The sequence below is a fragment of the Nelusetta ayraudi genome, unplaced genomic scaffold, assembly GCF_046127955.1.
Source record: "Nelusetta ayraudi isolate G7.1 ecotype Tasmania unplaced genomic scaffold, CSIRO-AGI_Nayr_v1 ptg000006l, whole genome shotgun sequence".
Taxonomy (NCBI): Eukaryota; Metazoa; Chordata; class Actinopteri; order Tetraodontiformes; family Monacanthidae; genus Nelusetta; species Nelusetta ayraudi.
This window is the reverse complement of record NW_027466056.1, coordinates 5,285,445-5,310,842: the sequence shown is the minus strand read 5'-3', so window position 1 is coordinate 5,310,842 and position 25,398 is coordinate 5,285,445. Positions and strand designations below refer to the sequence as shown.

Below are 25,398 nucleotides of genomic sequence, written 5' to 3'. Positions count from 1 at the left end.
GGGGGGGAGACAGGTGAGTGGCGTCAAGGCCGGGGCGTCAACTCTAGGAGAGAGCCGTGACGCCGAGGTGTAAACAGCAGAGTCACAGCGGCTCCAGTCCACTCCACTCCCACTTCTTCTTTCTTCCTAGTTTCTATTGGAACCTTTTTTTCCTTTTCATTTTTTCCATTTTCGTTTTCTTCATTTTCATACTGTAAGTTTTTTTTCATTTTATTTAAAAAAAATTTTTAGGAACCTACACAGCAAGCATGAGAAACTGCACCATCCGTCCACCAGAGGGACCCGCTCCCATGTGCCCACAGTCCCTCCACTTCCCTGACTGCTACTTCCTGTCTGCTGGTCTGTCCCAGGAAGCACTGCCCTGAGAGGCGACTCACCAGTCAATCGCTGCTTCCTCAATGCAAAAACAAATGTCAATTCTTTGCTTTGCTGTTGTTGTTTTCCTGCCTTTCAAAGCTGCCAGTCAATTTGTCTCAACATTAAGAGACATTAACCTGCTTTTAAAGCTCCTTCACTTCCATTTATCAACTTTCACATTCTGCCTGGAGATGCTGTGACCAGTTCGACCTCTGGGCTTTGTCTGTTTTCTTTTTAGGGCGGAGTTGACCTTTGACCACCCCCACCCCCACCCCCCGTGGGGGGGAGACGCTTACCTCGGTTGCGCTTGTATCTCTTGTACCAGCGTCCAAACTCCTGGCACTTGATGGTGGAGACGTTGGCGTAGTAGGAGCTGTTGACGATGGCCGAGATCATGCTCTGATTGGTCAGAGGGGGAGGGAGAGAGAGGGAGAGAGAAACAGAGAGAGAGAGTGAGCATTGGACAAAATGACACATTTCAGAGGTGTCTCTCTCTCTCTCTCTCCCTCTCTCTCTCAGTTTTCCCAAACGCTGCGCTGGGGTCAGCGGCGGCAACATGGGAAACATTGGGGATTAAAATTCACATGAGTCAGGAAGGCGAGCAAACACACACACACACACACGCACACATGCACACACACACACACACACACACCACCCACACACTTCCCCTAATCACTAATTACATCATGACTAAGTCCTGTGTATAAATCACGGCTCTGAAATGACACACTCTGGAGTGTAATGAGTGCAGGGTGTGCGAGCAGCATAATTGAGGTGTGCGTGTTTGCATCCTTTCCCATGGGATGGTAGCGACAATTATCTGTGTGTGCGAGGGAGAGATAATACGCAGCTAAGTGTGCGGTGAACTGAAGATGGAACCACATGTGTTCGGGAGGGGGATGGGGGGGTGTATATATAAAAAAAAAAAAAAAAAAACATGCTCGGCATGTGTGTGTGTGTGTGTGAGTGTGCGCGGACAAGTTTGTCTCTCTTCCGCCAGACGTCGGTCACCCGACGACGACTTCTTCTTCTCTCTTTTTCTTCTTCCGCGTTGTTTTGTTTTTTAATTTGCGAAAGCCGCCGCGACGTCTTGTTGCGTCCCTCCCCAAACTTTGACGTTTTCTCGCGCGCGCATGCCGTTTATTTACACTGCCGCCGGAGCGGAACTGATTTCCGTTTCCTGATTTCTCCCTCGAAGTAAACACCCCGCGCGCTGAGAGGAGAGGCGCCGAGATGGACGAAGAAGAAGAGGACGAAGAAGCAGAAGAAGATGAAGAGGAAGAAGTGTTTATCGCTCTCGCAGCTCCTGTGCGAAACTTCATATCTGCGTTGTTTCGTAGAAAATGCACTAAAGTCGCGTTCAAATCAGATAATCTGCTCTTGTACGTTCAAGACACAAAGTCCACTCGAGCAGATATGAATCGCAGACAGGAACACTGTTAACTAACAATACTAAGTAGCATTAAAATACACACACTTTATCAGATAAAGACGTTATCAAAGACTTTTTTTTTCAAACTGAAAAAGTTTTAAATAAAAACAATATTGTTTCAATTATTACAATTCCAGTTCTTGAAATGTCTTCTATTGAAATTTCTTGAGTACAAAACTGACGCAAAGGATATTTGGAATGTTTAATAACCCCTGTACGCCCAGAAACTTTTAATAATAATCATAATCACGGTAATTATAAGGTACAGGGATTCCTGCAATTTTTTTTTTACTCTTTTTTTTTTTTTTTTTAGGCAGCAGCTCCAACTGCAGGAACAGTTTGAGTTAAAAATATTAGTGGTTTTGAAACTGTCTTTAAACCAGCAATCGGCCCGTGACTAATGCTAGGCTTGCTGCGTAGCAACCGCTGAGCGCCGTGTGCAGGCAGCCTGGAGCGAGAGCTACTTTTGGCTGTTTATTAAAGTAAATAAATAGATGTATGTATATTTTCACACATACATATATACACGTGTCTACAAATTAAACAAAAGACACGACAGAGTGGAGATCGAGCTGCAACTGCGTCAACTGCGCATCACAATCGGGGTTCACTGCGTTAGCTCTCAAGCGGTGGTGAGAAGAAGGGTGGAACTCGCACACGCAAACCGTGAACGAGAGCGAGGCGCGTAGGGGGCGCCGCGGTGTCGCTTCCTGCTCCAGACGTGATGACCTCAGCACAAAATTTCTCGCGCTGAGGTCCTTTAAAAAGAAAAAAAGAAAGAAAGAAAACTTGCGAAAACTTTTTTCCGCAAAATAAAAGCCATATATCTAAAATTTTGACAAAGTATAATTGCGATCTGCAGGTGTTCCCATTGAATGGTGTGAAGCACATAAGCGTCAATTCTTGTCAAATCTCGTCCCGCGAGACTCCACTTTGAGGAGGATGGAGTAACAAAATTTCTTGTATAAATCTGCATTTTAATGTTGTTTGCTGCCAATAACGGTTGCTATATAGTTCTCTTTGATAAAAGTGAACTGGTCACATGACCCTGGACATCAAGCCCAATGACGTGTAAATGTGAAAAAAGTGTTTCCATGACACTTTTGCGATAAACCTCTACTGTATATGGACACGTCTGAAAAAGCACCTCATGACAGCGTCAAAACCTTGCAGCCATATTTGAGGGGGTTTTCCAAGTTGAGGTGTTTCCGCGACCGGGTTTTTATTGCGATATTTAGGTTTTGCGTAATTCTAGTGGTAATGGAAACACGGCTATAGTTAGAATAATAAGCTCATGTGGAGAAATGTGTCAAAAAAAAATTGTGTCATTTGATTTTTTTGTATTGGCCAGAGTGACAAAGGTTGAGCAGCACTGCAGCCAGAGAGGTATGACACTCCGCTGCTGCTGCAGCAGCTGCAGCTGCGGGTCGGAGGCGTAATAATTGCTAGTTGCGGCAAAAAAAAAGGTGCACACTCTGCTCAGGCTGAATGATTCAGATGGCACACGTGTCTGTGTGTGCGTGTGTGTGCGTGCGTGGGGGTGGGGGGGCAAAGGATGAGCATAGCGTGTAACGTCACACGGACACCTGACACGCTCGGCGGCGGGTGTTTTTTTCTTTTTCTCTCCTCCTCTAGGGGGCGCCGGAGGAAGCGTACCTGTGAGAGGGGGCACTCCTTGGCCAGCGTGCTCTGGTTGGTCTCCCGCAGCAGCTCCTTCAGGGCGTTGCGCACCGTGTTGTGGCTCCACTGCTCCGACGGGAGCTCCTCCAGCCGCGAGAAGCTGCACACAGGGTGGGTGGGTGGGTGGGGGGTAGGGGGCGGAAATTCAGGTTTATTTTTATTATTGGTGCTCTTTAAACAAGGAGAGCTGACGGAGGACTAACAGAGCTACCCCGCCCCCCCAAAAAAAATTTTTAGCAACATTTCACGCCCTGTTGATCAGTTAACAGATGGGTCGTTTTCCAAAGTCCAGTCGAAATGATCAGTCGAAATGATCTTGCAACTAATTGGGATAAAAGGGCTCCTTTCATGCAAACTATGGCCCGGGAGCCATATGCGGCCCGCTTTTTAATCTGGCCCGCCGAATTTAAAAGAAAGTGTATTAATAGTCAGTAAGTCATAAAATAGCTGAATTTCATCCATTTTCTCAGTGTTTCAAGAATCATTTCAACAAATACCGCGAGGCTTCCAAAGAGATACACATATTTTGTTGTTAGGCTTTTATGTCAATATTGTGTACATAACTTGTAAATGAATAATCCAACTGTCAATAAAATGTGAATATCTTGCTTGTTCCTTCTCCATTCTTTTCTGCTCTGTTGTTGCTGTAATTATGTAAATTTCCCCAATGTGGGATTAATAAAGGCTTCTTCTTCTTCTTCTTTTTCTTCTTCTTCTATTGTTCATTTTCAATTGACATTAAAACACTTTTTCTACATACGTTTTCTACACATCCCATAATATGTTTTTCCTCCTATGAGGTGGGTCATCAAAACACTCCTCCCATCTGCTGCTGCTCCGGCCCCCTCTGTCAAATTTTACAACCCATCGTGGCCCCACCAGTCGAATAGTTTGCCCACCTCTGCGTCGGCCGATGCCGCCAGTCGAAAAATGGGAAAAATGAAAAATAAGAAACGGCTAAAACGTCGGGTTTCATTTTTGAGGCAACGCAGTCGACCAGCCTAATCAGCTGGGCGGACCTGGAAAAAAAGCTGTCGTTAAGACTAAACACATTAGTCTTAAGGCCGATGGTGGTGGGTGGGTTCTGGTGATGTGTGGTGGTGGGTGAGGGAGTGGGAGTGGGGGTGTGGGTGGGGGAGGGGGGTGGGAGGGGTTCTCTCAGATTGCGCCCCTATAGAATGGCCCAACCGCTGCGTCCCAAAAACGACAGAAACTATCCAGACCCCGCAGTGTGTAAGTCCCCGGTTTACTTTAACCTAATCGCCCCGAAACCCCCACTTCACCCCCCACCACCACCACCACCAACCCCGCCGGAACCCGATACGTGGGGGCCCCTCCCCCGTCCGTACCTGTGCAGCAGGATCCTCAGCGTGACCATGTGGTAGACGTCCAGCAGCATGTCGGCCACCGTGGCCTCGGGAGCGTCCGTCAGGTAGTGGATGGGCATTGGCTTCCAGCGACCCACCTTGATGATGCCTGGATGCACACACACACACACACACACACACACAAGAAAAAAAACACAACAAATGAGTAAACAAAGACGGAGGGAGGGAGGGAGGGAGGGGAGGGGCTTCAAATAAGGCGCCAAAGTCTGGTGCTGTGATGCGTTGGGGGGCGGGCGGGGGTGAGGTGGGGGGTTTCTTTTGCGTCCCGCTGGTGTCAAGTGTGTGTGTGTGTGTGTGTGTGTGTGTGTGTGCGTGTGTGTTGTGTTGTGTTGAGCTCCCGTCATCTTGGGTTAAACATTCCCCTGGCCTCCCTACAACCGTGACTGGAAGTGCAAATCTAAACAGGCCTAATCACGTTAGGATCCGCTAAATCAAACCCAGACCCGGCTCGGCCTTGGCCTGCCAGCCTCAATCCAGCGCAGTCTGTGTGTGTGTGTGTGTGTGTGTGTGTGTGTGTGTGTGTGTGTGTGTGTGTGTGAGCGAGGACGCTCGCGATAGAGGGGCAGAGTGGGGGGGGGCGGCTCTTTCGGGACTCCTCGCTTGATTAATCAGAGGAGAGACGTCAAAATCAGAACCAACGTTAGCGTTTAGCGGGTAAACACAGTGAGGTCACTGCTCTCCCGCCTGACGGACACGTCAACAAAACAACTGGCACAGCAGGCCAACGCGCACTTTTTTTTTTTTTTTTTTGTCGCAGACGACATGTAGGTTTCTGTCAGCGGCGGCAGCAGAAACCTACATGTCGGCTCATCATATATGTGTGTGTGTGTGTGTGTGTGTGTGTGTGTGTGTGTGTGTGTGTGTGTGTGTGCGTGTATGTCCGAACTGTTTAGAAGGCCGCGGAGGAGGAGGAGGAGGAGGAAGAGAAAAAAAAGGAAAAGAAAAGCCGTCGTTGTTTGGCGAAAAAAGCCGAGTGTTTATTTTACGCTGGAATCTGGTTTTATTAGAGGAGGGCTGGACTCAGCTGATGTGCTGATACGCGTTTTGTTTCAAGCCGTCTAGGATGTCGGGAGGGGCCAATGCGTGGGTTTAAAAAAGGCTAGCCGGCTGGCTAATGGCTACGCTAGCTGCCACTCAGAAGCATCGCCAACGTAACGCCGGGCGCTAAGAAAATTAAGAAATGTTGAACATCTTCTGATTAAAAAAAAAAAAAAAAAAAAAAAAGAATAAATAAAAATGTGTTTGCTACCAAAAAAAATCAAAGTGGCGATGAGGAACTTTTCAGTTTCGTTGTTTCTAGCACACCCCTTTGGATAAAAGTGGTAGTGACAAAAGCGAGCCAACACTGGCTTTTGCCGCTCGTCTAAGTTGACGAGCTATCTCGGGTTAGGATACTAGGATACTCGTGTACTTTGAAAGATGTGTATTGGCTGGATAAAATGTTTGATGTAATTGACTCATCCTCCCCAATTTGTTACTCACTCTTTTCCTGAGGGAAAATCTCATTTTGTCGGATAATCCGTTGGTTCTCAACACGTCAAAATTCCGGTCCGCGCACATGGAACGCGTTAGGCAAACAACGAGGGAGGTGGGGGGTGAACTGCTAATGTGCGGAAAACAACTTTCACTACCCCATTAAAATCCATTTCATTGCGCATATTTATTTCCTCTCGTTTTAAGACCGAAAAAACAACCATATATCAAATTTAGATTCAAAAACGCAGGACAAGTGGCGTCCACGCGCGAGACCGTGACTCGCTAACTGGGAGTGCGAGATTTCAGCGAGCGAGTCGGCTGGCCCCGCCCCCTCACAACAGATGGACAATGAAGAGCCGCTTATTATTTATTTAGCAATTGATTTGTTGTTTTTTTTAAATAAAAAGCTTCACAGGGCGAGACAGGCCTTTTCTCCACATGGCGGAGGAAAAACAATTCAACTGGAGGGACAAAAAAGATTGAGACATGTGACCGGGGCGGGGGGTCCTTTAAACGCTGTATTTTTAAACGAGTCAAATCATAGCGAGCCTCCCAAAACACAACCATCATTTAAATTTAGTCCGTTTCTTTTGTGTGTTTGTGTGTGTGTGTGTGTGTGTGTGTGTGTGTGTGTGTGTGTGCGAGCGCGCGCGCGGGCGCAGGATTTAGCCGAAGCCCGCAGAACGGGGAAACATATACTCAAAAACGAGAAATAGCTTCTTTTAAATTAGCCATAATGCGCAAGTTAATATAAATAAAATTTAGAAAAAAAAAAAAAAGAAAAGAAAGGGGAAAAAAAAAAAAACCTCAGCCGGTTAAGAGTTTAAAAATACCGGGTCCCGGCCAAAGTTATGCAAGACGCCATTCAATCGCAGGGAGAAAATAGAAGAGTCTCTGTATAATTTTGGTCGTGACCACACCGGGGGGAAAAATGCACGCCTCCAGCCAGAAATTATTTATTTGAAAAGAAAAGGCTTATTTCTCAGAACAAAACCTAGCCATTTAGGACAGGCGGTGGGGGGGGGTTAGTAGAGGGGGGCGTGGTGGAGGGGGGAGGGGGGGGTCGCAAGGGCGTCAGCCACTTGGTAAGAGTGCCCTGTGTTTACGGGACACACCAGGAATGTCATAACCGCCCTGCTCTGCCTATTTGTGTGTGTGTGTGTGTGTGTGTGTGTGTGTGTGTGTGTGTGTGTGTGTGTGTGAAGGCAAAGGCTGTTTAATGGTTGACTGCGTGTCGTCTGCGTTCCTTGTTTTGATCTGAAAACGATGAGAATGAAAACGATCGGCCGCCGCCTCCGCTGCTCTGAGACGCTCGGGTTCCGACCTCGGCGTTGCGTTCACGCGTTCACGCGTTCGCGTCAAGCGTAGGACAGCACGCAATCGTCATCGAAAGACCCCGCCCCCATCTTCACTGGTGCTACTTTTTTTTTTCTTTTCAATTTACTGATTTAATTTCTCTATGGTTTTTTGCGGTAGCGACAGCAGGTGACCCTCAGGTTCTTATTTGTTTGTTCACTGCTCCTGTGAACTGTTTGACTCACTCATAGTATCCAATACATCTCACTGGGACATGATTAAGGAGGAGGAAGTTTGCTGTTTTCCCAGGAGTGCAGGACACCAGGACATCAACAAAAAAATGGAGGGACTTTTATCTCTATTAGCTTTTATTCTGCTGTACTGTGCAATTTGCCTGTCCGTTCCAAATAAAGATACGTTTCAAAAAAATAAAAAAATAAAAAAAGACCCCAATCTTCATCGCCCCCGCCCTCACCGCCCAGTAAATAATGTGCAATTTTTCCGGTTACTTGACGCCACATGGTGCCCATCGCTCATCCCGCCCGCTGGAGACGAGAGGAGAAATGATGACAATTTTTAATCTGGCGCTCAATGTTGTTAGTATCTATGAATAACAAACAGAGGTGCGAGCTCACCGAGGGCCAAGAGTCGGCGGCTGGTGCAGGAAAGAGGCGGCGGGGGGGGGGTGAAAAAAAATGACATTAGTCAAAGTGGATGATGTCTGGGTGGAGTGAAACAGGAAGTGGAAACGGCCCATCAAGCAAATAGGCCTTTTTTTCCCTCCTCCTCCTTTTTTCTTTTTTCAAACAGCCATTCACAGAGGTCAAGACGCGAAAGCGAAGTCGAGCCGAAGCGTACTCGACTGGAAGAAAACATGCGTGTGCGACGTTAGCGAAAGAACGCACGGTTTTCAAATAAATAAATAAATAAATGAATGAAGGCCCAGCAATTCCATTTTGAAAGTCCACAGACGCAGTTTAAGCAAAGTCGTGACGAGGCTAGGCGAGCACCGCACCGGGTTAACATCCGTCACGCATAAGTACACAAATATAGCACTCATTCCAGTCGCTCATTGGCATATGATCCATTAAAATGTGTTCTCGGGGGCTAAAATTACCCCAGTGTTTGGTGTTTTTGGGCCCCCAGGGCGAGGAGCGCCGCTGCCCTCCATCCATCAAGCGCTAACTTCTGGTTTAGCTCTCGAATCGGGATGATTAAAATCGCACGGCTCCCCCCAGGGGGCCGGGCTGGAATCACGATTTGAATTGAAATTGCGCAATAAAAGAAGAAGAAGAAGAAGAAGAAGAAGAAGAAGAAGAAGACGAAACAACAAAAAATGTATATCTTCGATCGCTAACACCTCTGTTTGAAGGTCGGACAGCGTGTCATGCCGTGCAAAAATGATATTCTTTGACGTCTGTCGCAGCTTCATAAATGCTCTGGCAAAATAAATTAATAAATAAACCCCTCCCGCGTGTTTGCACACCGGCTCCTTTCGCTTTCCAATTTTCTAAACATAAATATTTTCTATATTTCAAGACGCCAGACGCGGCTGCAGCTCGAGTGACACCGATAATCATGCGGGGATCGAAAAGTACAGTGCGGTCGGTGCGAGCGCGGCAATCTCTGGGTTGTGCGGGGCGCGGGAAGAGGAGGGGTACGCAGCAAAACGTGTTCAACCTTTTTCGGCTCCTCCGAGCCACCAGAGGGCAGCGGAGCGTTCTCTTCAGTGGAAGTTGAGGGTTATTGCAGGTGGAATGAGTTGACCAATGAGGTCGGAGGCGAATGGCTTTTGACTTGCGCACTCATCTTTTGGTGATTTTGACTTTGCACGATGGAAACGAGACATGAGAAGAATGTGAATCGCTCATTACTTTGATTTTTACTTTTTGTTACCGAGCACCTGCTGAAACGATGCGCCCAGCGGCCAGTAGTGGCAAAGTATTGGACTTTGTCAGGGTAAGGGAATTTGTAAATGAGAAGATGATGAGAGGTAGACAAGCATATGTTAATGTGATTGTATGTATACATGTATGTACTGTAAGTATGTATGTGTCTATGTATTATAAAGTAGGTATTTGAATACGTAGGTAGATTATCTTTTACGTATGTTTATGTGGGTGCATGTATGTATGAGTATATATACACACATATATATATATATATACACGCATATATATACAGTGTATATATATCTTTTATTTATATTTAGAGAAAGAGGTGAGAGAAAATAAGCTCTGCCTCTTCTTACTCCTGAACAAATACATTTATTATACATTTATTTTATTTTCTGTGTTTTATTAATTTTGCTAACTTACCTTTTCTTTCCATGTTATGATTAGGGATGCACCGATACCAATACTGGGTATCTACACGTACTTGCCGATACCTCAACTTTGCTAAATTTGTGTTTGTACTGCAGTGAAACTTGTGACAGTCGCCCAAATAACAACAAAAAAGTAATTCTCTACTGTGTAATGGTGTTATGAAGTACTTGGTCTCGGTCTCGGTGAGTACTGAAACTGCAAGTACTCGTACTCTACTTGTTATGTAAACAAGTGGCATCGGCGCATCTCTAATGATGCTATATTAAGGATATTAAGGATATTGTTGAATTTGCAAATTGGCCCCCTCCCACCCGGGGCCGGCTGACTTACCGCTGGCCTGCACGGCCGAGCTGTGTGAGTAGCCCAGGGCGACCAGGGCCGTCTCCACCAGCTGCGTGAAGAGCACGTCCCGCCGCACCAGCACGAACTCGGCGTGGCGGTCGCCGTGGCCCTCGGGGTCGCCGCCGCCGGCCGCGCCCATGTCAGCGTGCTCCACCACACAGTAGACCGGGATCATCAGACCTGGACGGAGTCAGAGAGAGGGGAGAGAGGGGGGGGGGGGGAGAGAGAGAGAGAGAGAGAGAGAGAGAGAGAGAGAGAGAGAGAGAGAGAGAGAGACAACACACAGGGGGCAAAGCGTGAGAGCTGGAAGGGAAGCGTTTCTTTTTTTGGGTCCTTCCCCGGTGGTCCCCCCCCCCCGACCCCCCCAGCTCGGCCCGAACAATCTGGTTTGGCTGTATTTGTCTGCAGCGCGACGTATTAAAAGCCGCGGAGGGAATTAAAGAATTAAATTGTTTCCAGAGCTGCCAGTCGTAATATCTGTGTCACTCAGCACCGGCACTTCCCGGGTCGCTCCGTTTAACGGCCCGGCCCCCTCCCCGTCGCCCGCGGGAGCCGATAATTAATGAGCGATCAATCCCCCCAACCCCCCCCCGACCCCCGACACACACACACACACACACACTGCCGAGGAGGAAGCGACAGATCAGCTGCGGCCAGACCGCAGCATCACGCATGCCAACACCCCGTCTCCCCCCCGTCTCCCCAGCTCCATCGCCGAGCAGCTGGTGGGGGAGGTGGGAGGGGGGTTGCGACTCCAGTGACGCCGATGAAGACGCCCGTCGTATTTTTGACGCGATTCTGAATGTATGCGGCCTTTTGTGTTTCTCTTGCGTGTGGTCACCCCACCCAGCCGGAAAACCCAGCAGCACCCACATGTCGCTGGTGGGTTTCCACGCGAGGACTTTTGGCTGGGAACGCCCCCCCCCCCCCCGTCGTGAGTTATGGTTCGCAGGCCAAAACAAAGAGACAATGACCCTCCTCTTCCTCTTCCTCTTCCTCTTCTACTACTACTACCACTTCTTCTTCTCCTCCTTCTACGCACTTGTCCTCAGAGATTTTCGTTGTTTTTTTTTTTCACGTCTTGTGTTGGGCGTTTCCAAGCTTCCGATGCTGAATTTTTCGGGTTAAAAACAGCGAGGATGAACAAAAATGTCAGGTGACTCTCGTCATGTTGTGCCCTTCCAGGAAGGAAGTGGAAGAATTTGGGCAGAAAAAAATACATTCTTCACTCAAAAAATACAAATCAGAAAGATTAGAAAGTGGCGTTTTGACCCTTTTGATGAAGGCTTTCGCCCCCTTTCTCAGCAGCGTCCACGGTGGACGCCCTGAAAAGCAATTTTTTCGGCGTTTCGCTCCGGTTTACTGCCAACGTGGGTCAACGCCTCAAACAATCCAAAGGTTTTGGATGAAAGGATTGTTTGCGCTTTTTGGAGGAGGAGGAGGAGAAGGAGGAGGAATGTTTCCCGTCGCCTGCCAACAACGGCAAAGATTATCGCGTGAAAATTGTGAAAAAAAAAAAAGAGTCCAGACCTACAAAATCAATAAACCTTGATGCGTATTGCAGAGAGAAAGAGAGAGAAAAAAAAAATCACAATAATCAGTAAATAAAAACCCACCCCTGCTGCAGCCGCGAGTTACCACAATCGTGACGGGGTCCCGACAAGCATCACTTATATTGTCATGTTGCATTTGGGTAATTTACAAGGTGGGGTGTCGGTTATATTTTGGGCTTTCCCCCCCGAGGGAAAAAAAAAGAAAAGGATTCCTTGGCAGCTGTAAATCACTGCGGCCCGTACGGATCGTTTTTCAACTCGACGGAGTTTTCACACGTACGATAGGCGTGCAAAGTAGGAAATAATTGACTTGGCTTTGAAAAGATGAAAGAAAAAAACTTTTTCTTTTTCCTCTTCAATACGATTCCCAACTTGATTCGGGGCCGCTGATTGGCTGCCGCTGCGGACGGACGGACGGACGGACGGACGGACGGACGGGACGGGACGGGACGGGACGGGGGTCTCGGCATAATTGCATGTTATTCTTATGTGATTGTTTTGCCCTGGGCAGCCCACATCCCCGGCCCACCTCCGAGCGGCCTCTGCGGCGTGCCGTTCTGTCTGTTCCGCTGAGCGGCAGGGCTTCCGTTGACCTCCAGACGGGCCGACTTGCACGGCGGGGGGCCCGGGCTTTCCCCCCTCACATCTGGGCTGACGCTGTCCCGCCGGCCGGGGCTCTCCGTGCCTCCTCCTCCTCCGCCTCCTCCGCCTCCTCCGTGCTGCTGCTGCTGCTGGTCCATCCCCCTGAAAACCGCAGGACGAGCCCCCAGCACAGCGTGCGACGCTGGGAAGAAGAAGAAGGAGAAGGAGAAGATGAAGAAGAAGAAGATTTTTACAACCTCAATTTCATTGCAACTTTTTCCACGAGGATTCAATAAAAATAAAAATGAGGTGCTAATTTTTACAAGAAAGGAAAGATTTGTAAATACATAGAATCACACAGGTGAAAACCAAATATACATAGACACTCATACATACGCAGACGCAAACATAAATTAATGAAGAAGACGAAGAAGAAGAAGGAGAAGGAGGAGAAGTAGAAGAAGAAGAAGATTTTGATTTTTAAAAGCACTATTTTATTCCAATTTTTTTCACTGGTAGATAAGGTGTTTATTTTTTAATGGAGGAAGAAGAGGAAGAAGAAGAAAAATAAATGAGTAAATAATAACTAATTAAACTAAAATTAAATTATCAAAAAAATGATCAAACAAAAGCCCAAAAGAAACATTAACTCTTTGAATGTTTACAGAAGAAGAAGAAGAAGAAGGAGGGGGTCGGCTTCAGTCATCCAACGTTTCTTTTTTTTTCTTTCAGCGATGATGACGATGACTTGGTGGAAAATTCAAATAAAAAAGAAAATAATAACAACAGTGAGGTGAGGTGGGAGGCGACATCTAAGGGGCCGACTCGTCCCTTTGTTCAGCTGCCCCCCTCCACCGACCCCTCCCCTCGCTACCCCCACTGACCCACCCACCCCCCCACCCCCGGGAACCGCCGCCACCGCCGCTAGCCCGCTAGCCCCGACCTTCCCCCCACCCCCCCTTTTGTTAGACACACACGAGAGGCAGCGACGGACCACAACAGAGAGTCGGAGGCGTCTGGTACGAATCACAGGTCAACAAGTGGCGTCCACTCAGACTAAACACAGGCGGGCACGTTACTCTCTGTTTAGACACATGGGAGTAAACGACACGTGATAATGACAGACGGCGCGAGGGTGCCGGGCCGGGCCGGGCCGGGCCGGGCAGGGCCGAGCCCGGCTGAGCCACGCAGGGGCGGGGACGCGTGTGTTTACTGCCGGTAAAGACAACAAGCGCCGAAACACACACACACACACACACACACACACACGCACACACAAAGAAAAACGGGATTTGGAGATGGGAAGGGTGGAGGGAGGAGTGGTGGAGGGGGGGAGGGGCTGAGATGTTGCTGTGAGAGTGAGGCTTTGATGAGGGATCATTTTTAGCTTTATTTTGGGCGAAAGGAGGCCCTTTCACAATAAGAGCGCCAAGGCTTCGGCGCTGCAGAGTTCGAGGACTCTGCTTCTTCGGTCCCTCGGCGGGCCGACAACAATGAGCTGTCCCGAGATCTCTCTACTTATACTTATAACACCCCCACCCCCTCACCCCCACCCCACACACACACACACACACACACACACACACACACACACACACACACACACACACACACACACATACACACACACACAAGCACAAGCACAAGCACACACACTCTTCAGCATCACGCATCGTTGCGGAGAAGGTTTTTCGAGGAGCTCTCTGCCCTCCTCGTCCCGGGGTTTTTCCTTCTCACCGCCCCACCAGCGCCCCTCCCTTAACCCTCTTCCTCTTACAATATTGTGAGCGTTAAAGTCGAGCACCGCAAAGAGGTGCACTAATGGGCAACGCAAACACGGACGTTTAAAATAAATAAACAAAAGACAAGACGCCTCCCCCGGAGCGGCTCCGCTCTGGGGGCGACAATGGAGAAGGTGCGATGGGTGCAAAGGGTGGAATTTCATGCGTTCCAGAGGGGTGGGGTGTAAAGGTCGCAGCCGCAGCTCCGGCATGATGGCGTCCGTGACGGAAAGATGCGGAACGAGTGACTGCCCGCGAGTAGGTTTCCTTCCATGGGGGGGCGTTAAAGGACGTCGTCGCTGCGTAGCTCGACGGCGAGCTGAGCTGAGCGTAGGGCTGCTGGAGGCCCCGGTGCCGGTCCAGGTCAACGCGACGACGAGGTGGGAGGAGGGAGAGGGGGAGGCGGGACCCCAGTCTGGGAACCGGCCGACTGTGAAAAATCGTAACGCGAACAAACGCGGTCGTCACTGCATTGAGGAAATCAAAGAAAGACAGAAATGAGATTGTGAGTTCAACTCATCCTGTCCTGCTTTTTCCTCCCTCTCCTTGTGTGTGTGTGTGTGTGTGTGTGTGTGTGCGCGCGCGCATGTTTGGTCCACTTTTAATAAACACATATCTGGAATATTTAGGCCAATCGCTCATAATGGACCCACTTCTTATTTTTTTCCCCCCTTTTTCATATTTTCCCCTGGAGCCACAGCGACGTTTAACTCATTAGTGGCTCCAAACTAGAAGAAGGGTGGAGGGGGGGGGCAAAACAAGGAGGACCTTCTTTTTCTTTTTTTTTTCCCTCCTCCTCCTCCTCCTCTCTCCTTCGGGGAGAAGGCCAGACGCCCTCGACGGTCGATCGATTGGCTCGCGCCAGCGTAACCGGAGAAGCGGAGCTGATCCCAGGTAAACGAGGTGGAGGAGCCGCTGCGTTTAAATCCCAGATCCTCTGCGTGATTTGGTGGTACCGGGGGGAGGGAGGGAGGGTCCAAGTTGTGTTTGCAAAGAAGAAGAAAAAAAAACCACGTCAACCTGATTAACGATTTTGCAGGCGGAGAAACGCAGACGCTTTCCTGTGGGCGGCACGAAAATTGCCAGTTCCACCGCTCTCCGGTTTCATACACAGCGTCCCTTTTGCGGAGGAAAAACAAAACATTTTTTGACTCGAAACTCTGCTTTATGTAACCGATTCGACAGCTCTGTTTTACTTAAACGCATCGCGCTTGCTCGCTCGCTCGCCTTCACCGGAGAGAGAGAGAGAGAAAAAGAGAACCAACAACGGGGCCTCTGTGCTTTGCCGCCGCCATCGCGACTTTTATTTAGTCTCTGCGTGTTTCAATTTTTTCGACGACGTCGCATCGTCGTAAAAAGCCGAGTTGTTTCGACTTTAAGTGTCCCAAACTTACTTTGCACGCTTTATTTGAAGCGACGGAAGCCAATTGGACGGTTTACGCTGTGAAATTGAAAAATCAAATATTTCCTGTCACACAAAATCTTTCATTTTCAACAAATAAAAATCAGTAAGTAAAAAACTAAACTAAACACTTATTTCATGTATTAATATATAATATGATATTTTCACAAGTAAAAAAAAAAAATCCTTCTGCCGGGTAAAAGTCGAAAATTAAAGACCTTAATTGAAATATTTTCGGGGCCAAACCTGATTCCTTAAATTCACGGACCTATAAAAAATAAAAATAAAAAAACTTAAAAGCCAGCCGCAGCAAAGTGCTTATTTTTTCTTCTTCTTCTTCTCCTCCTCCTCTCCCTAAAATCCACAACCGCGCCTGAATATTTTTCCCCCCTTAACCGAGCATCATTTGGTCGTCGGTATTTAACACGCTGCTTTTTCATTTTTTTTTAATTCCCCCCTTCTCTCTCTCTCCCTCTCTCTCTCTCTCTCTCTCTCTCCTGTCCCCAGTCCACGCTAGCATCTGCGAAACACTCATTAAAGTATTTTTATGCGCATGATGAAGGGTGGGAAATAAAATCGGGAGTTGGAGGAAGAGTGGAGGGTTGGGGAGGAGGGGGGTGTCTGACCACAAACAAAAATGAGGGGGAGGAGGGAGGGAAGGGGTGGGTTAACCTGCCCGACGGAGGCTAATAAGGCCAGTTAATCCTCGCCAATCAAACTAAAAGGCCCTCAACCCCCGCCACCCCCACCTCCACTCTCCCACCCCAGAGAATTCATTTGCAGGGTTCAGACAAGTAAAAACCACTTCAAGCGTCGCATCCAGAGGGCTCGCTGCGGCGGCGGCGGCGGCGGCGGCCGAGGGAGGAAGGCCACACACTGCCAAGCGCACACATGGAGGCCAAATGTAGCGTCTCGCACAGCAGCAGCGGCAGCGGCAGCAGCAGCGGCAGCAGTGGCCTCCCGGGTGACAACTCACGCAGGGGCAACACGGGAAGTGAATACATGAGCAAATAAATAAATCGAGAAATAAATCAAACCCTGTAATTCGGGCTGATTCAATTGAAGGGGCCAGAAGGTATCCGCTTTGCAGGGGTGGGGGTGGGGGGGTGCTTCATTTGCCATTGGGACAAGTTGAGGGAACTTTAAAGGGGCTCAAAGTCACATGCACGCAAGCACACACCCACACACACACACACACACACAATATTTCGGCCGACAAAGCAATCAGTCGTCCGGTGGGGTCAAAGCAGCTGATATAAAAACAGAATAAAAATACATTTTAAAAGAAAGGGACAAATACGTCAATACGTCTATTAAGAAGGCAGCTTGCGCTTTCGGCCCCGTGGTCACACTGCTGCCACACACACACGCGCACACACACACACACACACACACACACACACACACACACACACACACGTCTAAGAAGCTAAGCTAACGAGTCGCTGTCGCCGAAATCGAAATCGAGGCCCCGCCAAGGCAAACAGCATAAATAAAGAGAAAATCATTTTTCTTTCTTTTTTCTTTCTGACACCCTGATCACGTAATTTCACTTTTTTTTCGAACAATTTTTGAAAAGACCTTCCCTGACATGATATTGTGTTGAAGAATTGAGTGTTTCTGCCGCTGCTGGGAAAGAAAAAGTTGGTGAAAGTTTGCTGAATCTACCTGTGTGACACTGTGATTCACTGCTTTTCACTGAGTTTTAAAACCGAAACTCATGAAATAACTTCACGACAAATGACTCGCGCTGCAGTTTTGACAAGATTTGGACCTCACATTTTTATACCACGTGCAAGTGTGCGCACAGTGCAACGGTTTTGATGTTGGTTCTGCTCTATTTTGGATCTATTTGCAGATCAGGGAATCCGATTTACCAATATCATTATTATTTTATCACCTGGTGGTGCAGCAGCAGCGGCAGCAGCAGCAGGACAAACACAGGTGCACTGTGCAATGGCAGGTAGAGCCGATGCCGCTCACAGTCGGCACGGCCAATTGAAACCTCCCATTTGTCGTGGAGCTGCAGCCGCAGGTGTGACGGCGTCGCTCCGAATGCAGCCTGCTGCTGGTGTGCACGAGTTGATGGGAGTCCAGAGTGCACGCTGGGAATTGTGTTGAAGACCCTCCCACACACCCACACAAGGGAGTTCAGGGACCGCGGTGAGAGTCTCACACAGTTCAAAGTTTTTGGAGAAGGTTCAATAATTAATAATAAATAAATCATTTTAGAGCAGATGCAGGTAAAAAAATTAAGATCCGCTGAATTATGAAAAAAATATAAATCATCATAAATATTATCAACGCTTGTGTCTATAAAATTTTAAGATAAGTCACTTACAAAGCCAGGTGATGTGCAATAATGACAATTATTATTATTATTATTATTATTATTATTATTATTTTTATTGAATTGATAATTATGATATTAAAAGTTAATGATAATTAGGATAAAAAGAAAAAAAAGAAAATAATGCACGTCAGAGTCAATGACAAAAATTATCGTCACTCCTCCACGTTCCTTTGTCCATCCTCACATCATAAACACACACTTTAAGGTTTTTGGCGATGCTCGGCGCGACACTTTCACACGCTCGCAACTGCGTGACAGTTGCGGAGCAGAAAAGCGGTGGAAAATTAGCGTGGAAAAATGTGCGTTTTTTTAAAAATGATTTCTTTAAAAAAAAAACAATTTCTGAGGTTTCGCGGATGAGGAAAAATGCAGACTTTGCTAATTTTCTGCTCAGCGTGTGTGTGTGTGTGTGTTGCGTGTGTGTGTGTTCACCTTGGGAAAATACGCATCGCAAAGTGGAGAAAAACGACAAAACAGAAGCACAAATTGTCACTTACTGCCTGCGACATAAAACCTTTTTAAAAAAGTTTTGACAACAATTTCCCCCCGCCCCCTTTTTGCAGCTGCAGGTTCCATCAGCGCCAGGAAAAGAAAAAAAACCCCGGAGGTGTTTACGGCGGCTGAAGGAGTTCTGTCAGCGTTGCTTTAGCGGCGCGTGGCGTGTTTTTTTTCTTTTCTTCTTTTTTTCTCACCCCCTTAACACCTCCTCTCCCGCCCCCCCGCCAGCCGTCCCCACGAGCTCGCTCGCTACTCACTTTTCAGGAAGTCACCGCGGTCGCTGCCCAGTAAACTCCATCCATTGGTGAAAAGCAGTGAATCCAGCCTGAGAGAGGATGAGCGTCCCTTGCCGTCTTGCCGTGTGTGTGTGCGTGTGTGCGCGCGCGTCTGCCTTGGCGAGCGGGCGAGCGAGGGCCGGCGACAGAGAGAACCAGGACGAGAGCAGAGTGGAGTGATGAGAGGGCAAGACCGCCGCTGCTGCTGCCGCTGCTGCTGCTGCTGCTGCTGCTGCTGCTGCTGCTCGCCCAGGAAGGAGCAGTCAAATGACACACGAGGGAAGAGAGAGAGAGAGAGAGAGAGAGAGGGAGGCAGAAGAGGAGGAGGAGGAGGAGGAGGAGGAGGGAGGGAGGGATGAGGGGAGGAGGGAAGAGAGGAGAAGAGGAGGGAGGGGAGACTGACATGTGTTCAAAACACTTTGATGCGCGGCTGTCTGCGAGCGATCGTCGCCGCACGTCCGCACGATGGAGCTTCAATTAGAGGAAGAAAAAAAAAAAAGTGGGGGTGGAGGGGGAGGGGGGAGGGAGGGTAATAAAATAAAAAGAGGCGGGGTTAATTAATTAGTTTGACAGTGAGGACGGGAGGGAGGGGGGGGGGGAGAAGGTCTGGGACCCGAGCCGGGATGTCTACCGGCGGCGGCGGGACTCACAACTCGCTGGTGTTCTGCCCCCTACTGGCGGGGGAAGGGTAAGCCTTACGCCGCCAGGCAGAGAACAAAGCTGCACCGGAGGGGGGCTCACTGGCCCGCCTCGTGCGCGCATCCTGTCCTTCACCCCCTCATCTTTTTTTTTTGTGGGGGGGAAAGTGACACGTGTCGAGATCATTTGGAAGGAGAATAATCAGCGCTACTGGCGTTTAAAAGAGCCCTTATTTCCAGACACACTTTGGTTTTTTTTAAACCTGGACTCTAGTGCAGCAGTAGAAAAGCGCAAATAATTCTCATTCAAAGAGGCCTTGTCAGAAAAGCTGACAAGGCCTCTGTTTACAGCGTACTTGCATGGGTGAAGCTTATGTTAAAAGTAACAAATTGCTGCACTGCGAATGTGTTTGGAATGTGGCACAAACAAGGTGGCATGAGAGGGCAGAGGCAGTAAAAGGTCTAAGACAGCCCTTTGTGACGTCACAAAGGGCTGTGATTTTTAAGGGGTGTTTTTGGAAACTTTCAGATGGTTTTTGCACACTACAAAGGACTTTTACACCTCTGATATTGTCATAATACTGTGATAAAACACCTGATTCTTCCACTTACAACCCAGGCTAAAGGCACATTAAATGCACCATCACTGTCACTGATTTTTGCGCAACACAGGAACTTTATAAAAAAAAAATTCAACTCACCTGCAAAATCTGTGAATCCGTGCAACAGTAGAATGAAAGAGGAGATGCGTTATATCTGGATGCTGCCTGCACACCGAGCACAAACAACCACAACTGTATAAAAACAGGATTTAGCTTGAAAACAGAGGAGTTGAGCAGAAGGACTCTGGATTTTTGTTTTTTTTCCCTCTCTCTCTCTCTCTCTCTCTCTCTCTCTCTCTGTCTTCGCTAAGAGGCGGTCGCTGCGTCTCGGTGCGTTTTGTCGCTTAAAAACAATTAAAATGAAGGCAAACGGGAAATAAACAGGGGGGGAAATCAAAAAGAATAAAACGCGCCACTGCAGATATTTGGGTTTTAATCGGGTTCTGGGACCATCGGCGGGGCTGACGTGGCTTTTTCGCAACTCCGCGGTTGAAATTTCAAAACAATTAATTTAATTCCCATAATTCTGGGGCAGTGGGGGCGGGTGAATATACAAATTTTGGATTTTTCCGAGGCGGATAAATTACAAACTCCGAGTGGAGGAAGGCACAGACGATTGCCCGACAAAAATAAATAAATAAATAAATGAATGAATACATAAAGGACGCAAGACTCAAACGGCCCGGGCTCGGAAAAAAGTTCCGCCACGCTCGAGTGATGCACGACTTTAAAGAGAGAGAGCCGCTGCGGGAGCCGTCGCCTTCACATAAATAAAAAGCGGCAACATGAGCCGCGTTGCAGTTTTGTTTTGTTTTTTGAACTAAATGTCCGACCTGAATGCACAGTTTTACTTGCGTTCAGTGTCGTTTGTGGATTTTGACTCTTTCTGCACCCAGCACGTCACCGCTGATATGGAGCTGCGTGTCGCCGTGTTCTCGCCCCTCGTCCCTCTGTGGGAACCAACACTAAACACCAAGCGACCTCGGTGGAGCTGCGAAAGCGAGAGGGGGAAAAAAGTGAATTCTCAGCGCCCTCATCTCCTCTCGAGTCTCGTTTCACCTCTCGAGAAACGACACAAAAGCTCCTTGTTTTCGGGAGTATCAGCTGAGCAACCTTCACTTTCATATTATATGTATTTATATTTTTTTCGTAAAAGATAAACATGTGTTCACTTTTAGAGTGTTTTTAATCCGTTGCAGCAGTCCATCACCTATAAGTGTGTGTCTAAATAGCAGGCTGCTGCTGGTCAGATTTAGTCACCTATTATTACAAGTCGGCCTGTCTGCCTTCCTGTCGCTCCGTCTCTGTGGTTTCTGTGTGTGTGTGTGTGTGTGTGTGTGTGTGTGTGTGTGTGTGTGTGTGTGTGTGTGTGTGTGCGTGCATAGTGCCAGCACTTATCTGTCCTCCATAATCTTAAGTATCTTTGACAGCTCACCACAAGTCACCTACCATAAATGCGTATGCCTGTGTGTGTGTGTGTGTGTGAGAGAGAGAGAGAGAGAGAGAGAGAGAGAGAGAGAGGCGGTAAATGTGCGACAACAACATTATCTTTTTTAATTGAAATTAAAAAAAGACTTTGAAATTTTTATTTTTAAAATTTTGCATGAACAGCTGAGTTTATGTTATTTTTTTTTCTCTTTTCGTTGTTGTCGTTTTTGGGGGGATTTTTTTGGAGGGGTGTGGATCAGTAATAGATTTAAGTTCCTCCAAGCGTTTGCTAAATTGTTATTTTCATTTATATTTTTTGAAAGGCATATGAAATGAGGGGGATCTTAAAATCAGTGGTTTATGAGGGTTATCAGCAACACAAACTGCTGATTGGAAAAGTGATGAAGAGAAAAAAAAACTAGCAAGCTGACGCTCCACATTTTTAATCATCCTAATAATGTTGTTAATGTTGATAAGTCTTAAAACGTGTGTCTTACTACTCGGCTATTAGATGAATATGCAATTTCTTTCATGTTTTATTTTGTTTTTTTTGTTTTTGTTTTTTTTAGTCCTGTTTTGTTTTTATGAAATGCCCTTCTCAGCAAAGCTTCGATGACTGGAAGCTGTAATAAACCTGTTGGTATGATTTCATCGGGGAAATAATGCCCCCTTGTGGTAAAAATACGAACAGCAATGTATTAATAATGATCAAGTCAACTGCTTTTTCCCATGTGAATTTGTGCAGTTTTTTGCAACGAGGTGAATGGGTTTTGCGTCTTATTAATAAGCATTTTTTTTTCTGAATTTGACTCATTCAAGTCAATATTATTATCATTATATTTACAAATTTAGTGAGTTTTTATGACAAATTCTGATTAAAATATTGCCCAATGAAAAAGATGTTCAAATGACAAGAAGGGGATTTAATAATTTCAACACAATTGGGTTGATTTTAATTTTAAAACAGTATTGTGTTCCATATCTATAATTTTATTATTGATAGTGGAGGTTTGGTTTCCTGTTACATTGACCGCATTTGATCACAACCTGGTAGCAACTTTAAAACGCTTGTTTCAATCATCACCGGGGCAATTTCACCCTCTAGTGGCAAAACCTCATACCGAAGCATCGCTGCGAAACGAAACTCCTCTAGTTCTGTCTAACCACTCTGCTATGCTGAAAGACTAATATTGGAAGGAGTGTTTAAACGTAAAGTTTGGGTTGCACTGATTATATCCTGCTCCTTTTTAATGATTATTGAAGAAGGGTGAAGGGGTACACGGCTGTTATATGTTATACCAGCATCTCAATGATCTTGCCAAAGGGCAACAATTTCTTGATCGTGACCATCCATCGAAAATGTATAAACGTTTATTGCTCTTACTTACTTACTTACTTACTTACTTACAACCTCGTCTTATTGCTGATTGGTTGTTCGCACATCCACGCACACTTGCGGAACTGACCGTGGTCCTGGGAGTCGTGCGCAAAAAGCACAATTACTTTGTCAATAACTGCGTCAGAAACCTGAACCAATTTGCAAATGATTACATTTGAAAATAATTTATAATTATTATTTTTATATAGTGCGTCATAAAAACGGAACCATTTGCCGAAGAGATCAAGTATACTGACGCCCCCTATAGCTGTGTGTTTAAATAATTAAACCGTTTCTCTGACGCCATAACCAACAGTAACGAGTACACAACACCAAATAATATACATTAACATTTTACCAACCTGTTCGTACGACCGGACTCGGGGAATGAAAACCGATGTCCAATTAGTTTTGTCGTCGGCTAATGTTCTTCTCTTATCCCGCTGAATATGCAACCAGTCGCTGCTGGAAAACAAAAACTTTCCTATTTTAAATTTAGACATTTTGCTTCGGCAACGTGGTGCGACGTTGCTTCTTCGGAAACGTCCAGCTGAAACGAGTTGACAAGTGCGCGCCAATTTAGCGGAAGTTGCTTCCGCCTAGCTAGCTAGCAAGGTTAACACCGCCTTTAGCGATATTAACTCTCTGAGAGGTTTTTTCGTTAAATCCACGCTAATACATTTGCCTGCTTTTTCCAGCGGGTGGTGTTGCTTGACGAGCGTGGACACTTTGAGTTTCGTCATCATTTGGTAAGAGTTTTTTTTAGAAGCAATACAAAGGTTAATTGTCGCCATCTAGTGGATTGGTGTGAAAAAGACAAACCAGCTATTTCTTCTCCCCCCTCCCCCACACACACACGCACACACACTTGAATGGTTGCATTTAGTGAACGTCTTAAAGTACTCCCTTACTACATCCAGGATAGAACTCCACTGAAACGTCTATATTCCCACCTCTGACAATCTGACAAAATTTTACTTATACCAAACAATGTTGTGGACAAGTGAGTGATATTGTGCCTCATTTTTTTTTTTTTTTTTTTTTTTTTTTTATCAATCATTGATACCATTAGGCTACAACTAGGATTTTACTGGAGAAATTAGTTGCTAATAAATAAATAAATAAATAAATGAATAAAAAATACAACCTTAAGGGCTGAAAGTGATTTTATTCGTTAGTGTTGTGTTTGTGACGACCTCCCAGTGTGTTTACAGTTTGCTGTAAAGAGTCGGTCGGGCTGGCTGGGGTCTTTGTGCAGCAAATCCCACAGCCTGCTTCTGGAAAATGTGACCTGCAACGAAACTACTGACACAAATTTTGGATCTCGTTCTCATGACCAAGCAGTTGTCTCATTTGCAAAGGGTGGTTTAAAAGGGGGTATAAAAGAGAATCGCCGCACATTTGAGGTTGCAAAACATAACACAGGCATTTAGGTGAGAGCTGACAGTGGAGCACACAGCAAGTTGCAGGATGGGTCGGGTGAGTATCTTCGGAAATTACAGTAGTTTGGTGGAGTTTTTATTTGGTACTTTTTAAGCCTCAAATATCTGGTGAGCCACTTCCATAACGAAAGTAAACCTGTGCACCTGTGCCAGATATTGTTAAAGTACGCTTTCTGCAATTTTTGAAGTCATTTAAAATGTCTTCAGATCTGATTCATCTGTGCAAACTTTCATCCAGATCATCTTCTACGAGGACCGTGACTACAAGGGTCGCAGGTATGAGTGTGACAGGGACTGCGCTGACTTCCACGCCTACCTGAGTCGCTGCAACTCTGCCTGGGTGGAGAGCGGCACCTGGGTGATCTACGAGAGACCCAACTACAAGGGCCACCAGTACATCCTGACGCGAGGCGAGTACCCGGACTACCAGAGCTGGATCGGCCTCAACGACAGAGTCAGCTCCTGCAGGAACATCAACTTTGTAAGATTCCCCAAAACACTCTTATAATAAGTCAACTGTTGTCCCTCATCGAGACCTTCTGTGAGTCGTCACGAGTTTGTGATTAAATCACAGGAAGGAAAATTCAAATCTGAAAAGTAATACAGGGCCATTGTCAATTTTCCAGATGTTGAACAAAACAAGTTTTATGAAAATGACAAAATAAATTTCAAAACCTTTATTTATTTATTTTTTTAATAACTTAGCTAGTTGTTCAGACACTTTTCTGCACCTCATGTTGTGCAGGGACTCACACAGGGTCACTTTTGAGCATTCAAAAACTGTTGTCTCCATAGTTTCCCTAATTCTGATTAAACAGACTAGTGACTCTTTTATGTTGTTAGCAACTCTGCATATTCTTTTTTTTATTGTTTCCCCCCCCCCCTCTCAGGTCGCAGAGGAGCCCTACAAGATCCAGCTCTATGACAAAAGGGACTTTTCGGGTCAGGTGATCGAAGCAACGGACGACTGCACTTCCGTTTTGGACAAGTTCCACTGGAGGGAGGTCCATTCCTCCAGGGTCCTGGGGGGTTGGTGGGTCTTCTACGAGCATCCCAACTACAAGGGTCGCCAGTACCTGCTGGAGAAAGGCGATTACCGCAAGCCGACAGACTGGGGCGCCGTCTGCCCCGCCGTGCAGTCCTTTCGAAAGGTTACCGAGTAAGC

At 46.8% G+C, this 25,398-nt stretch overlaps 2 protein-coding genes across 2 annotated transcripts in view; one reads left to right on the top strand and one right to left on the bottom strand.

Moving 5' to 3' along the window:
* The window catches only part of LOC142882245 (DNA-binding protein SATB2-like), a 31,704-nt gene extending 12,719 nt beyond the window's left edge, over positions 1-18,985 (bottom strand). Inside the window, exons 1-6 of the mRNA XM_076016859.1 lie at positions 18,728-18,985; positions 12,384-12,638; positions 10,290-10,481; positions 4,822-4,948; positions 3,449-3,572; positions 654-756 (exon numbers count right to left, since the gene is read on the bottom strand). Of these exons, the coding sequence (XP_075872974.1) occupies positions 654-756; positions 3,449-3,572; positions 4,822-4,948; positions 10,290-10,481; positions 12,384-12,594 (757 nt within the window). The 5' untranslated portion in view covers positions 12,595-12,638; positions 18,728-18,985. The remainder of the gene's footprint in view (positions 1-653; positions 757-3,448; positions 3,573-4,821; positions 4,949-10,289; positions 10,482-12,383; positions 12,639-18,727) is intronic.
* Positions 18,986-19,368: 383 nt separating this feature from the next.
* On the top strand, positions 19,369-25,396 carry crygs1 (crystallin, gamma S1). Its single transcript, XM_076012597.1, has 3 exons — positions 19,369-19,433; positions 24,429-24,714; positions 25,124-25,396. The coding sequence occupies exons 1-3, from the start codon at positions 19,369-19,371 to the stop codon at positions 25,394-25,396; spliced, it is 624 nt and encodes a 207-aa protein (XP_075868712.1).
* Positions 25,397-25,398: the final 2 nt, after the last annotated feature.